This window comes from Felis catus, chromosome E1, assembly GCF_018350175.1.
Source record: "Felis catus isolate Fca126 chromosome E1, F.catus_Fca126_mat1.0, whole genome shotgun sequence".
Taxonomy (NCBI): domain Eukaryota; kingdom Metazoa; phylum Chordata; class Mammalia; order Carnivora; family Felidae; genus Felis; species Felis catus.
Window position 1 is genome coordinate 9,367,889 of NC_058381.1, and position 15,895 is coordinate 9,383,783.

At 47.7% G+C, this 15,895-nt stretch overlaps 1 protein-coding gene across 6 annotated transcripts in view; it reads right to left on the bottom strand.

Annotated features, from left to right (window-relative positions):
* Window positions 1-15,895, bottom strand: part of LOC123381861 — a 38,941-nt gene that overhangs the window by 8,048 nt on the left and 14,998 nt on the right. For 2 of the 6 annotated variants that reach the window (XR_006589367.1, XR_006589368.1), the window contains exon 4: window positions 11,177-11,312. Coding sequence is in view for 2 of the 6 variants with exons in the window: in XM_045044249.1 (XP_044900184.1) it covers window positions 5,670-5,682; window positions 7,846-7,909; window positions 11,177-11,312 (213 nt within the window). In the remaining 4 variants the exon portion in view is untranslated. Of the gene's footprint in view, window positions 1-5,312; window positions 5,683-7,845; window positions 7,910-11,176; window positions 11,313-15,895 lie in introns of those variants that run through there. The other 4 variants (XM_045044249.1, XM_045044248.1, XR_006589369.1 and 1 more) reach the window with 4 other exon arrangements.

Genomic DNA, 15,895 nt, shown 5'->3' on the forward strand with positions numbered 1-15,895 from the left:
TACGAAGGCACAACGCCAGGAGTCCGTCCGGTCCCGAGGGACAGAACCCTAGCCCTGAGGAAGCAAGCGGTCAACGCTGCCCTCTGCCGACCACACTACGCCTGTGCGCCTGTAACCCTTCGTCTTAAATCAGAGGAGACACCCGGTAGGTGGGGAACGTGGGTTGAGAGGTCTACCTAAGCGGGTTCCAGGTCTTCCCTTTCTGGAGTTTCCAGTGTTCACGTACTCGTGTTCCAGTCTTGCTTAAGGGAACGTGGGTTCAAGGCTAGCACTCGGTTCCTAACCACCGTGTGTCTCGGGCATCCTCCCCGCCCTAACTTCGGTCGCTCAAAGAAGACCGCAGGGAGGGTAGCTTCTGGGAAATGAGCCCTCTTTGAAACTCCTTGTGACCCGCACTCCGCATCGGCATCCAACTTCCTCCCGCCTCTAAGAGGCTGCAAGTCCACACCCGTGTGGCGGGGCGAGCCGCCGTCTGGCTGACTGGGAAGTGACAGCCAAAGGACCAAGCTCGCCTCCTGCAGGAGGGGCTCGGGTCTAAAACCCGGCCAAAAGGGGCCCCGGTGCAAGAGCTGCCGCTCCCCGAACTATGACGCCGCTACCCGCAGGACAAACAACTCCGCAGCCCAGAGAAGGCCAGGCAGAAGCCAGGCTCCGGCTTGGAAAGGATTCTGGGGCACTGGGCGGGGCCAGGCACGCAAGCGTTCCTGGGAAATGTGGTCCGTAGCCTCCGCGGCGCGTGCGCACCTGCCCCTCTTGGCGGCCCCGGCCGTGCGCATCGGAGCGCACCTGCGCGCGCCCTCCGCTGGCGAGGAAGAGAAGCGGCGGTGGGAGCGGAGGTCCGGAGCTGACGGTCCACCAGCCGCTTTGGGCGCGCCCCAGGCCGCCTGCAGCGGAGCTGCTTTAGGAAGCTCAGCTTTCAGGGACCGAGGGGCTTGTTGACGCGGTCTCTTCAGGTGTCTGCGTTGGCAGCCATTATAGCAGCTACCATCGTCTCCTTCCAAGAATGCCGCTGCCTTCTCATTGGCGCCCCCACGCGCCCTGGCTGTACCTGCCCACCAGCTTCAAAGGTCATCCTGTCGCGTTCGATCGATAGCTCGCCGCGGTTCCACCACCGACACACACCGTCCCCTTTATTGGGAGCACGTCTCAGCATCATATTATTTTACGTATAAACACTAAAGTTCACATTTCTAAAGATGACCCTTGAAACAGTGACATGCCTGTATTCGTTTAAAACAAACAAAGTCCCGGGGTGCCTGGGTGGCTCAGTCGGTAAAGCATGCCACTCTGGATCTCTCGGCCCAGGGTTCAAGCCCCACGTTGGGCATAGAACCTACTCTAATATATAAATAAGCCCTAATGTTACTAAAAATCAAGTGATTGTTGAGATTCTCCTGCCTGCTGTAAATTTCTTTGCATTCTTCACAGTTCGAGTCAGGATCCAAATAAGTTCTACACTTTGAAGTTAATTGGTATGTCACTTGAATCTCTTTCTATAACTCCCCCTGACATTTATTTCTTTTAACATGTTTCTTGGAAAAACTAGGTCTTTTGTCCTGTCAAGTTTCCTACAATCCAGATTTTGCTCACTAACTGGGACGATATGTTAATGTTCTTCTACTTTCCTGTGTTTCCTATAAACTGACGGCACCAGAGGCTTGATCCCATTCAAGTTCGATTTTTTGGCAAAAATACTTCATAGGGGACTTGTGTTCTTCTATCGGAAGGCACGTGTCTGGATTTCTCTCTTCGCTGGTATAAGCACCTGCTGATCATTACCTAGGAGTTGCGAGACAGCACCTGCTGATCATTTATTAGGAGTTGCAAGATAGTTATATTCTATAATCTGTAATTCCTTCCTTTATAAATGGATTGTTCCTATAAAAAGAAACTTCTCATCAACTATTGGGCTACCCTGGGGTACAGTTTGTTCCCTAGGGTGCTCCAAAGGTGACCAATGAGGTTTTTGTTTATTTAGTTGCTGTGTGTTAAATGCAGGGTGCTGTCTAAGTAAAAGATCATCTCTTACTTCCCATCAGAATCCAAACTAGGAGAGAACTCCGAATGCCATGAATGTAGGGTGTCTCTCAATGTTTACAAAATCCGATGTGAACATTAGAAAATTTACAGTGGGCAAAACCTTATGAATGCATCACCTGTGAGAAAACCGTCACTTAGAGCATTGAATTTATGCTCTGGTTGAGTGCTCGCACCAGAGAGAGAACTTATGAATGTCACAACTGGGGTGCCTGGGTGGCTCAGTCATTTGAGCGTCGGACTCTTGATTTCAGCTCAGGTCCTGAACCCAGGGTGGTGAGATCGGGCCCTACATTGGGCTCCACACTGAGCATGGAGCCTGCTTGGGCTTTTCTCTCTCCCTCTGCTGCTCTCCCCCTGCTCTCTCTCTCTCTCTCATTAATTAATTAATTTAATTAAATAACCGTGAAAAGCCTTAATCATACCACTTCCTTCATTGCCATCAGAGGAGTCCTTTATGGGAGGAAAACCCTCGAGATGTCCTGAACGTGGGAGAGTTGTCAAAGTAGATATCTTATTGAGGATCAGATCAGAGATGGTGTGGCCCCTGGAGAAACAGTATGGAGGTTCCTCAAAAAATTAATTAGAAGTGCCATAAGGCGGGGCGCCTGGGTGGCGCAGTCGGTTAAGCGTCCGACTTCAGCCAGGTCACGATCTCGCGGTCCGGGAGTTCGAGCCCCGCGTCAGGCTCTGGGCTGATGGCTCAGAGCCTGGAGCCTGTTTCCCATTCTGTGTCTCCCTCTCTCTCTGCCCCTCCCCCGTTCATGCTCTGTCTCTCTCTGTCCCAAAAATAAATAAACGTTGAAAAAAAAAAAAAAAAGAAAAAAGAAATGCCATAAGGCCCAGTAATTCCACCACTGGGGATTTGGGGAGAGAAAATGAACGCAGTAATCTAAAAAGGTCTATGCACCCCTATGTTTATTGCAGCATTACTTACAGTAGCCAAGATAGGGAAGCGCCCACTGATAAAGGAATGGACGAAAATGTGGTGCATAAACACAACGGAATAGTACGCAACCGTAAAAAAGACTGAAATCTTGCCCTTCGCGACAACATAGATGGGCTTAGAATCACTTGTGCGAAGGGAAATAAGTCTGACAGCGAAAGACGGATACCATGTGATTTCACGTAGCTGTGAAATCCACAAAACAAAACAAAGGAGCGAACAAACCAAAGCAGAAACAGACCCATAAATGCAGAGGGCAAACCGGTGGTTGCCAGAGGAGGGTGGGCAAAATGGGCGAAGGGGAGAGGCCGTTCCAGGCTTCCAGTTTCCCACCCCACCACACCAGCCCCCCCACACACTCACGCTCTGTTCATAGCTGCCTCCCTCTTCCTTCTCAGCTGCCCGACTCTTATCATAGATTTTTGTCTCCAGAAATATTTGGAGAACGGTGCCAAAAGGAAATACACTCCATCTTCTTCTTCAGTTTTGCTAATACTGGCCAGTGTACCAGACAGACCTTGACCAAACGGCTTTGACCCCTTCGTGGGATCGCTCTTACTGAACGCATTTGGCATCACGCCCTGGGTAAGTGTCCAGGCCGGCAGGAAGCAGCGGTCATGGGGAAGGACTGTCGTTTTTTATTGAAACGATGTTGTTAGATGTGCTGTTTATCGGTGTCTTCTTTAAGACTCCCCAAAGAGACATTTCTGGTAAGTTTAGACCAGGAAAAGCTGTCCTCCTGAACAACTGGTAGGTTTCTAACTTACAGACCCCAGGCATCTTCTGACTGCCGACTCACCGAATACTCCAGTAAATAAAATCTTTTTAAGCAAATAGCCAGCATACGTGATGTTCACGTTCCTGCCGACTAATGTCATCAAGCTAATGGGCTGCAACTGATCTTAGAATAAGATTATTATTCTCTGTCGCCGATCCTGAACCCTTCCAGAGACTTGAACTGGGATGGAGAAAATTGTTTGGTTTGAAGCATTTCCATTTATAAGAGATATTGATGCTTCCAAGTAGATGAGGAGGAGGCTTTATTTTTAGGAAGTTTTTGCCCCTACTTTTCCTTCTCTCACCTACTCATATGATTTCAAGGATTTTTGCTTTTAGTTAATGGACAAGAAATTAAAGGTGATGAGGAGGTAAATGATAAATGTAGAAATTCTGCTGGTGGTAAGGCAGAGAAATTTCTCAGATACAGAAAGGAAATAAATCTCAGGGACCATGAGGCTCCAGAGATTTTACTCTAGGTATTGAAATGTTCATTGGCTGATCTACTTTGTATCGATAACGATTAATTAATGTGTAAACACTGGCATGATCACCTAAGCCCACTTTGACCTCAGGAAAGTTGTACTGGAGACAAAGCCCATGAAGTATGTGCAAAAGCCTTCAGCCAAGATTTCGTATCTTACTGCATATCTGAAGATTAATTCATATCCATTGCTTATCATCATGTAATATGTGGTGGAAAGAACTTCTGAGATGGTATTGAATGGCACCTGGCTGGCTCAGTCGATGGAGCATGGGACTCTTAGTCTCAAGGTTGTGAGTTCAAGCCCCACGTTGGGTGTCGAGATTACTTACACATAAAATCTTTTTTTAAAAATAAACTAAAGTGGTATTGAATGTAAGAAATCCCCAAAGATTTTTCTCCTCTATGGTATGCTCCCAGGTAAAGTTGAATAAATCAGAGGGAAAAGGGCTATTTTGTAATGTACCTTTGTGAAAATCCAAACTTCCCATAAAATCAGAAATGTATTATAATATTAACAATCTTAAACTTAAAAATAAAATAACCTTTTAGTGCAAAAAGATATATACACACATTAACCTATAACCACGTTTCTAACATTAGATCATTTCCCAATCTGATAACTAAAACTTTTTATTCCATTGAAGAAATAAATAGCCTTTAATGTTATGGTAAGTTTTGAAGTTGTGTTTGGCCTAAAATACAGTAGTCATTTTTGTAAAGATTTTTTAAAGGTAATTCCTACCCACAAAGTTGGGCTTGAACTTATGACCCAGAGATCAAGAGTTGTACATTCCTCAGCTGAGCCAGTCAGATGCCCCAATAGTCATTTTAAAATTTTTAGTTTTTTAAGTGTATTTATTTATTTTGAGACAGAGAGAGAGAGAGAGAGAGAGAGAGAGAGAGACAGTGTGAGTGGGGGAGGGGCAGAGAAAGAGAGAGAGAATCCCAAGCAGGCTCCACACTGTTAGTGCAGAGCCTAATTTTGGGCTCGAACTCCTGAACCGTGAGATCATGACTTGAGCCAAAGTCAGATGCCTAACCGACTGAGCCACCCAGGTGCCCCCAGTCATTTCTTTTTTTTTTTTTTTAAGTAAACCTGGGACTCAAACTCAAGACGCTGAAATCAAGAGTTGCGTGCTTTACAGACTAAGGCAGCCAGGCACCCCGATTTTTTTTAATGGGGGCTCAAAATCTAGGAAGTTTATAAAGAATTCCTAGATCACCATTCAGAACTTTTTTTTGGGTGTCCATTAAAGTTCTATAATCACTCTTTCATTCTAGTGTCTGAAACTCCTAGATTATATCATATAAATTGTTCACGAAATTATCTTTTTGGGTGCAATCAAAATGTTAAATAAGAGATTAATTTACAACTAATTGATCATAGCTAGTTACAGATTTCTTTGTTCCTTCTCCACTGCTTCACTTGACTAACCTTGGGGGAAAAAAAAGAGAAAAAAGAAGAGATTAATGGAAAATTCTGGAATTGCTTAACATTTCAATATTTTAAATACAGTCAGTTCTTTTTTTTTAATGTTTATTTATTTTTGAGAGAGAGAGACAGAGCACAAGCAGGGGAAGGGCAGAGAGAGAGAGAGAGAGAGAGAGAGAGAGAGAGAGAGACATAATCAGAAGCAGCCTCCAGGTTCTGAGCTGTCAGCACAGAACCAAAACGGGACTCGAACTCCAAGATCATAACCTGAGCTAGAGTTGGACGCTTAACAGACCAAGCCATCCAGGCGCCCCAGTCAGCTCTTCCATACTTGTTTTGAAAGCACAGATTCGTTCCACCACAATTGCTACATAGGGCAACATTTGAGTTTGAGTATGTGTGATTTCAGGGCGCCTGGATGGCCAGTTAAGCATCCAGCTTTGGCTCAGGTCATGATCTCACAGCTTCTGAGTTCAGCCCCATGTCAGACTCTGTGCTGACAGCTCAGAGCCTGGAGCCTGCTTCGGATTCTGTGTCTCCCTCTCTCTCTCTGCCCCTCTGTCACTCATATTCTGTCTCTCTCTCTCTCAAAAAGAAATAAACATTAAAAATGAACACTAATGAACAGGGATCTGAAGACGGAATCATGTGCAGATTGGTAAAATCCAGATAATGTGAGCATGTTAGCTTTTCCCAGAAGGGAGATGCAATTAATCGCCTTGTCTATTATATTTCTCTTTGTCTCTCTTTCAATTCACTGCTCCTCTCTGTCTGCCCAAGTGTCAAGTTTACCCCATCTACAGACTAATTTCTAAAACTTCAGTGACTTTTTCTTTCCACGACTGGAAGATTTCAGTTTGTTTCTTTTTACCATCGCTTGTTCCTACTTTGTTTCTGATGGCTTTTTATTTTTTTAAGACTTTTTAATTTTTTTATTATTTTTTTTAATGTTTATTCAATTTTTTGAGAGACAAAGAGAGACAAACAGAGTGTGAGCGGGGGGGGGGGGCAAAGAGAGAGGGGAAAACACAGAACCCAAAGCAGTCTCCAGGCTCCGAGCCATCAGCACAGAACCCTATGCGGGGCTTGAACCCACAAACCGTGAGATCATGTCCTGAGACGAAGTCAGACGCTGAACCGACTGAGCCACCAGGTGCCCCAACTTTTTAAAAAGATTTTATTATTTAGGGGCGCCTGGGTGGCTCAGTCGGTTGAGTGTCTGACTTCAGCTCAGGTCATGATCTCACGGTTCGTGAGTTCAAGCCCTGCATGGGGCTCTCTGCCTTCTGCTCAGAGCCTGCTTTAGATCCTCTGTCCACCCCCCCCCCCGCCCCTCCCCTGCTCACTCTTTCTTTCTCTCTCTCTCAAAAATAAATGAACATTAAAAAAAAATAAAATTTTATGATTCAGTGATCTCTACACCCATTGTGGGGCTTGAACCCACAACCCTGAGATCAAGAGTCGCACGCTCCATCGACTGAGCCAGCTAGGCACTCCTCTGATATCTTTTTAAATAATTTCTTGCTCTAGTTTAAAACAGAAGTCATTCCTTTTTGTATCTCCCTGAGCATGCCACATATATTTATTTTGAAGTCATTATCAGTCTGTTCCAGAGGGTGAACTTGGAGTGGATTCAGATTCCAATTTTTTATTCTCTTGGAAAGTTCTCTCTCTCTCTCTCTCTCTCTCTTATTCTGGGCTCACATCCCCACCCATCTAGTCTTTATGCAGTTGCTTCCACCTGCCCCTGGCCAAGCCATAGTCTTACAATGACGTTTCAGGACTCCCCTGCCCCTCGCGGTCTTCACGTTATGCAAAATCAGGTAACATGCCAACTGGTGACTGTGTTCTGAGGCCATCTCTGACTTCCCACCTCCCCAGTCTTGTGGCTTATAAATGCCACCTCCCCAGGTGGCAGTCGGCCAGGGTTGTTTCTTTTTTTCCCCGCTTCCTTTCATGACCTAGTCTGCCCCTCACTTCCAGCAGTGAGCCCGGCGCGAAGGCTCAACATTTTTAGTTCTCTCCAATCATTCCCACTGACTTCCGACCCCCCCCCCCAAAACAGCAAACCCGGGGCAGCGGTGTGCTCTCTGCTTTACATTTCCACCCTTGCAATATTTCACCTCTTCCCCGCTTGATCTTTTCTATCCTCCAGCATCGTCTTACCTTTGAGTGTATCCAGGCATTTGGGGTTTTCTGTTTCGATAGTTCATGTGTCGCTGCTGTATGTCTGGAGCAGAGAAGGTCCATCAAAGCATGAACTCCTGATCTTATCCCTTCCCTCTCTTCTCTGCCCTGGGTTTTCATGTCTAGCGGCTACAATGCAGGGGAAGTTTGGGGTCTATTGACGGGATGGAGCATCTAGGCGTGCCTTGACAACCCATCGCTTACCAGCTAGTTTAATGAACTGCCAGATCTTTGACGAGAGACATAGGGAAGGCTTCTCACGGTTAGATTATCTCTGAGATCCTGCAAGATGTTAGATTATGCGCCAACTCTCTATCTCACGCCCGGAACCACCAAGAGATCTTGGATAACGAAATTGGAGTGATCTCAACCGGATTTAAATGATCTCCCATATTCGGTCATTACTTCAGAGGAGTGCATAGCAACCACGTTCTTCCTGAGTGGTTTTGTAATCATGAAACTTGATTATGAGTTTATGAGGTCATCGTGTCCTGGGATATAGAACCCGGAGAAACATGTTACAGCATCGCTGCGGAAGATCCGAGCCTGTGATGGACTGGGCTGAAGCTAGTCACAGACAGCTGACCTTGGTGACCACCTACAAGTAGGATGCCACTCATTCAGGAAGTTCTTTTCCCCCCAACCTAAGGCGGGGCCCTTCACCCACCAGAGCGAGGGAGCCTGCCGCCCTTCCGGAGAAAAGCCAATATGGCACAGAACTCCAAAGCATGGATTTGGGGACCTGGTTGGCTTTATGAAACTGGCCAATTGCCTTCATTTTCTTATCTCTTGAGAAAGGAATATCATTCTTCTCCCTCCTAGGATTATCACGAGCATTCAGTGAAATCGTGTATGTAAAATGCTGTCCTGGAACAGTATGTCTGTTTCTTTAAAAAACTAATCAACGTGGGGCGCCTGGGTGGCGAAGTCGGTTAAGCGTCGGACTTCAGCCAGGTCACGATCTCGCGGTCTGTGAGTTCGAGCCCCACGTCAGGCTCTGGGCTGATGGCTCAGAGCCTGGAGACTGTTTCCGATTCTGTGTCTCCCTCTCTCTCTGACCCTCCCCCGTTCATGCTCTGTCTCTCTCTGTCCCAAAAATAAATAAACATTGAAAAAAAAAAAAAACTAATCAACGCAGGGGCGCCTGGGTGGCTCCGTCAGTTAAGCATCCGACTCTTGATTTCAGCTCAGATCACGATCTCCCACTTCTTGAGACTGAGCCCCACATGGGGCTCCACGGCGTGGAGCCTGCTTAAGATTCTCTCTCTCCCTCTCCCTCTCCCTCTGCCCCTCCCCTGCTCACTCGCATGCCCTCTCTCTCAAAAAATAAAAATAAAAATAAACACAGAATTATAATAGCACACGCAGAATTACCATATGACCCAGCAATTCCACATCTGGGTATATGCCCAATAAAATCGAAAGCAGAGACTCGAACAGCTATGTGTATACTCATGTTTACGGCAGCATTGCTCATAATGGCCAAAACGTGGAGGCAACCCGGGCGTCCCTTGATGTACGAATGGATAAACAAAACGCGCTGTATCCACACAATACAATATTATTCAGCCTTGAAAAGGAAGGAAACTTCTGACACACAACCCCACACGGATGAACCTTGAGGACGTGACGCTCGGTGGAAATGAGCCAGTCACAAGGAGACAAATAGTGTATGATTCCACTTGTGGGAGGTGCCTAGAACATGGGTCTGTCAGATTCATAGAGACAAACAGAAGAAAGGTGGCTGCCAGAAGCCGAGAGGGGAGAGGCATGGGGAGTGACTAAGATGAGGGGCACTTGGGTGGCTCAGCTGGTTAAGCGTCCGACTTCGGCCCAGGTCATGATCTCGCGGTTCATGGGTTCGAGCCCCGCGTCGGGATCTGTGCTGAAAGCGTGAAGCCTGCTTGGAGTTCTTTGTCTCCCTCTCTCTCTGCCCCTCTTTTTCTCTCCAAAATAAGGAAATATTTTTTTAACTTTTTTTTTAATGTTTTATTTATTTTTGACAGAGAGAGAGAGAGAGAGAGAGAGAGAGAGAGACAGAGCATGAGCAGGGGAGGGGGCAGAGAGAGAGGGAGACACAGAATCGGAAGCAGGCTCCAGGCTCCCAGCTGTCAGCACAGAGGCCGACGCGAGGCTCGAACTCGCAAACCGCGAGATCGTGACCTGAGCCGCAGTCGGACGCTCAACCGACTGAGCCACCCAGGCGCCCCGTAAATATTTTTTTAAAAAGAAAAAAATAAATAAAATGATGAAGACGAAAATAAATTAAGTAAATAAAATGATTAAGATGGTGAATTTTATGTTATGTGTATTTCGCCACAATTGAAAAAAGGAAAGAGCCACATGACAGAAATTTCCGTTCATTGCTCTGCTCAATAAACTTCTATTACACAAACATTCTCCAGATCCTCTGTTAGGCACTGTGGCTCCCAAGAGGACTTAGACACTGGCCCTGACCTCAGAGGAGAGGCGAGGCAGACATCTAAACAATGTGTGAAATAAAGTGCAGACAGGGGTCTGGGTCATAAAGTCCTATCAATGACACGAGGGACCCAGGGGAGCGAGTGGCCATTTCTTCTTGAGAAGCCACAGTGAAAGTCAGGAGAGCTTTCTAGAAAGCAGAACATGTGGCCTGAATCCTGAAACCTGCAGAAGTAGTCATCAAGCTTTGGGGGGTTTGAAAGGGAGAAGTTTGAGCCACGCCGGGGGCCCGACATGTCCTGGTGCACTCATGGCCATGCACTTGGCATTGCTGGTTCTAGGTGACAGAGGCATCCTGGGCTGGCAGCAGATAGGGCTCTAAAAGGAGCCACAGGGGGCTTCTGGGCCTGGTGAGGTGTTTGGACATTCCCTTGCGGGCAATGGACAGTGACTGGGAGGTGCTGAGCAGGGGACTGACTCAATCATATTGGAATGAGAGCGATCACTTAGTAACGCAAGACTAGCGATCCTATTTGTTCGTTGTTTCCAGGCTAAACAGCAACTGATAAGTAGCCAGAAGTCTAGTGTTTTCAGGCCTGCTCAGAAAGGATGATACACGTGGGCCTGTGAATCTTCAAATGCTTATTCAGACCCACATTGCTCATAATTGGAAGGAGGACTTAGGTCATGATCTCACGGCTCAGGTCATGATCTCACGGTTGATGGGATTGAGCCCCGCGTTGGGGTCTGTGCTGACAGCACAGAGCCTGCTTGGGATTCTCTCTCTACCCCTCCCCCAAATTAACCATCTTTGCTTAATGTTCAGGAGCCTTGCATATTGCCAGTGAATCAGGAAATGAATACTTTGTACTGACAGCCACACACAAACCTGGAGTTCCCTGTCTGGGACTGCAGCCCAAACGCTGAAGCTCTTCCCAAAGATCCCCACGGAATGTGAAGGAATACCCATCCGCTGTAACCAGAAAAGCCATTTCCTCTGAAGTCAGAACAGCGCTGTTGGGTTTCTAGAAGATAAAACCAAAAACTTTTGGCATCCTAATGCTTTGCTGGATGACAGTACCTCCTGTTTTTACCAGGCTGCAAGGACTTCTCACCAGTTTTTCCCAGACACCCCATTTCCAGAAAACAAATATCCTTCTTAGGTGTCTGCCCACCCTCTCGTTTGCCATGTCCACACAGAACAGGGACTTTCCAGATGCTGACACATGTTTTCTCTCGTTAGGCAAGGTATCCAAAAACAAAAACTTATTTCTCACAGAAATTTCAGAGAATCTGCACCAAATAATCCAGAAAGTGTGTTCTTTGCAAACAAGCTGGTATGGCTTTGAGATTCATACTGAGTGAAGTGAAAAGACTTAATAAAGCACGTCTCTGCGTGCTGCTCTGGCTGTGACAAGCACTTGGGGATCTAGCATGATTCTCGTCCTGGGCCTGGAGAGCCTGAGGGCTGGAGTTTGTATCACTCCGTTCTCTCTGGAACTTCAAGTCAGCCCCCCCCAGCTAAGCTGTCTGTCGATTTTGTGAGCAAAAAAACTCACGAGCAGCGACTCCGTGAGTTTTCCAAGGGACAAAGTGTGGGCAGGTTGTTTCGTTGCAGTTTTGTCCCAGGTTGACAGAAGATTCTGACCCATGGTCTCGTTGTCTAGAACAATGATTCTCAACTGGGGGGGGGTGATTTTGTGCCCCAGGGATATTTGGCAATATCTGGAGACATTTTTTATGTCATGACCGGGGCTGGGGGAAGACAAAGGAAGAAGTGTTACTGGCATCGGGTGGGTAGAGGCCAGGGATGCTGCTAAATGCCCTGCAATACGCAGGGCGGCCTCCCTCCCACCGCCAAAGAATTACCCAGTCTCCAATGTCAATGGCGTCAAGATCAAGAAATCTGCGTCTAGAATTAGAATCCAAACACCAGAGTGCCCAACATTTAGTGCTCTCAGAAAGTCAAACTTTCCTGCCCACCAAGATCATTCTCTCGTTTTGTAGTCATGGGGGTTGTAGCAAAGTGCAAGGTTAGACTACACTTCCCAGCCTGCTTTGCAGTTCAGTAGGAGCGTGTGACTAGTTCTCACCAATAGCATGTGACTTGAAGAGATTGCAAGATAAGGCTTTGAAGAATTATCTTTCCCCTTCTGCTGGTAAGATGTAGATGATAACTAGGCTATGTTAGAACCACATATGGGATCCTGGGTCCCTGAGTCGCCCTATGGGAAAGAACCACCCATCAACTAAAGAGCACTTGCTGCAGTCTGTTAGGTGAATGAAAAACAAACTCTTCTTGTGTTTGAGCCAATACATATTTTTGGGTCTTGTTTGTCATGGTCGCTTAGCTCATCCTAGCTGATAAAGAGCCATCCCCCACAATCCTATTTTGGCTCTACATGCCGAGACCCCTGAATGGGGCAAACATGGTGGGGATCTCTGCCCCTAGGGTTAGCTTGGGGTTCCCCCTCCTCTAACTGGTAGGGCCGCATGTGTCAAAGCCCACTGTTGAGGGGTCCTTGCTTTGCTGTGTACAGCATTGACTCTTGGAGTAACCTGTGATATGATCCCAGCTCTATGTGACTTTGGTTACATCTGGCAGAACCTCAACAAGAAGCAGCTTTGGCAAAAAAAAAAAAAAGGGGGGGGCAGGGGGAGAGACTCAGGCAACCAAACCACAGGAAGCATCATGGCGGACCTGGCTACCAAGAGAGCAGGACTCTCTGTCTCCACCTCTTATCTCCACTGCTCTGGGTGTGTTGGCTTCATTCTCTCCTTCTGCAGTTAAACTTCTTCACACAAAGGGGAAGAGGCACCATCATCCTTGAACTCATATCTTCACAACTGCCAGTCCAGAGAAGAAAGATCCTCCCTGCCTCCAGTTTGAAAAACCCTGGGAGGGACTTGGGTGGAGCGTTCCTGCTGTGACTGGAGGCCAATGTTATCAGCAGGAGGTGAGGAATGGTGTTGCTCCTACACAAACCTTAGCCAGGTGCACCTTCTATTAACTTGAAATCTTCCCAAGGGCCCATCTTGCCTCTGATCCCTGAGCTAAGGAATCAGGGGGTAGCCTCAGGGTGTGAGCGGTTCACAGAATTCTTTTCCCACCACTGCTCCCCCAACTCCTACCTTTGGCAGCGAAGGTTGTCCCAAAACTGACAGGGGAAAATTCTCTGTGCAAGATATGATAAATCATAAAACACGATGGCTCCTGAAATCTGCTGTGTGCCAAAGCTGGGAATTTTTCAGCAAGATAAACCATGTATCTCAATCAATTTGTCTCCAGTTTCTACTGGTTCACCCTAGTCTGTTTCATTCATGGCGTATATCACACTTGTTTCTTGTCCATCTGCCCTACTAGAATGTAAGCTCCCTCAGGGCTGGGATCTTGTCTGTCTCGGTCCCTGCCTTGTCCCTCACATTCGTCAAGGTGCCCGGCATGACCCCTGCTTGTGATGTGTGCAAGAGAGTGAGCCTTTTGCCAAAGTTTGGAGCATGCCGTGTTTCGCTGAGGGTCCATCCGCCCTTTCCTCTGTGTGTCGTGACTTAAATGTCTGTGGGATCTTCTTTGAATCTACTCTCGCTTGCGTGAACCCTTGCAGAAGTCTCTCTCTCAGACCAATGGCAGCTTTCTCCTTATTCTGGTGGGATTTCCCACTACTTTTCATCATTTCAGCGATAACTTGGGAGAAGGGGGTTCCTGGTACAGAGGAGTCGAGGTTAGAGAGATACAAACTGATAAGACAGTGGCCACTCTTTGGAGATGGTGTTCATAGTCTCACCTCCCAAGTTTCTTCCATTCATTCCATATTTATTTAGGGGCGAGACCTCAAGTCACTCTCTGGAACCCGAAGTTCTAAGTCCTCGTGCTGACCTGTTCCCATCTGGTACTTTCTCCATCTGTGGCTTCCATAGCACAATCATCCTAACCCTGGGGGTTGGGTTTCTATCTCTTATTGCCAATTGTTAACTAGGGGGCGGAATATTCATTACTTAAGACAGGGATGCAGGATTTCATACTTTCTTCCTTATTTGGTCGGGGGTTTCCTGTGAGGGCGCCCGCCATCTTGGGCCCTTTTGGTTTGATCTGGCTTCTTGGAGAGTACTGCTCTGACCGGCCTCTGTCCTTCCGGAAAGGTGGCCAGTATTTCCTCCTTTTGGCCTCCAAGTGCCCTGCCAGAACCTAACTGCCTCCTCCAACGGCTTTGCTATCTTCCCCCTTTGACATCACCTCCAGATGCTCTTCCAAGCTTCCCCTTCCTCCTCCAGCACATGAAGTGACACAATGCCCCACTGACCTTTCCTTGTTCATCTTCTCATCCCAGGTCACCTCATCCACTCACCGTTATGGCTAAATGTGGCCCTTCTCAACGGCACGTGTCCAGTTAGATTGGGGTCCAGCGCCTCCACAAAATGCGTCCCAAACTCAACAGGTGTGGGACGGGAGTCATTTTCTCCCCACACTCTTGCTTGTTCCTCCAGCTTCTTCTCTTTCCCTTCACATTTCCCTGCACCTCCATCCAACTTGTAGTCACGTCCTGTCAACACTGCATCCTCAGCATCTTTCTACAACCCTACGGCCCCCTCCTGGCTACCCTCCCTTCGGCTCCCGCCTGCCTTTCCATCTCCTTACCTCCAGTTCCGCACTCCCATTAGCCACCCCCACACCTCCTCGAGAATAATCTTCCCACAACACAGGAGTGTCGTTTCGCTCTCTGACTTCGACTTTTCAACACTTCAGTACCTTGACTGCAGGATGAAGCACCAAATCCTTGTCCCCTAAGGCCTTTCATGGCCAGGCCCCTGCCCACCTCTCCAACCTCCTTTCCAGCCCTTGCACCCATATTCCAACTCTAGGGGACTATTGCAGGTGCCCAATGTGCCTCATTGCAGAATGCCTCCCCTGAGTCAACCTGGAAAATGCCACCCATCTTTTTTGTTTTTAATGCTTTTTAAACAGTTTATTTTTGAGGGAGGGAGGGAGAGAGAGAGAGAGAGAGAGAGAGAGAGAGAGAGAGAGAGGCAGAGTGCGAGTAGGGGAGGAGCAGAGAGAGAGGGAGACACAGAATCCAAAGCAGGCTCCAGGCTCTGAGCTGGCAGCACAGAGCCCGACACGGGGCTCGAACTCATGAACTGCGAGATCATGACCTGAGCTGCCCGGGGCCCCAGTGCCACCCATCTTTCAAGTTTTATTTTGGGGGGGCACCTGGGTTACTCAGACAGTTAAGCGTCCAACTTTGGCTCAGGTCACGATCTCATGGTGCATGGGTTCAAGCCCCGTATCAGGCTCTGTGCTGACAGCGGGGAGCCTGGATTCTGCTTCAGATTCTGTGCAGGTGTGTGTGTCTCTCTCTCTGCCCCTCCCCTGCTCACATTCTGTGTCTCTCAAAAATAAATAAACATTCAGGGTGCCTGGGTGGCGCAGTCGGTTAAGCGTCCGACTTCAGCCAGGTCACGATCTCGGGGTCCGTGAGTTTGAGCCCCGCGTCAGGCTCTGGGCTGATGGCTCAGAGCCTGGAGCCTGCTTCCGACTCTGTGTCTCCCTCTCTCTCTGCCCCTCCCCCATTCATGCTCTGTCTCTCTCTGTCCCAAAAATAAATAAACG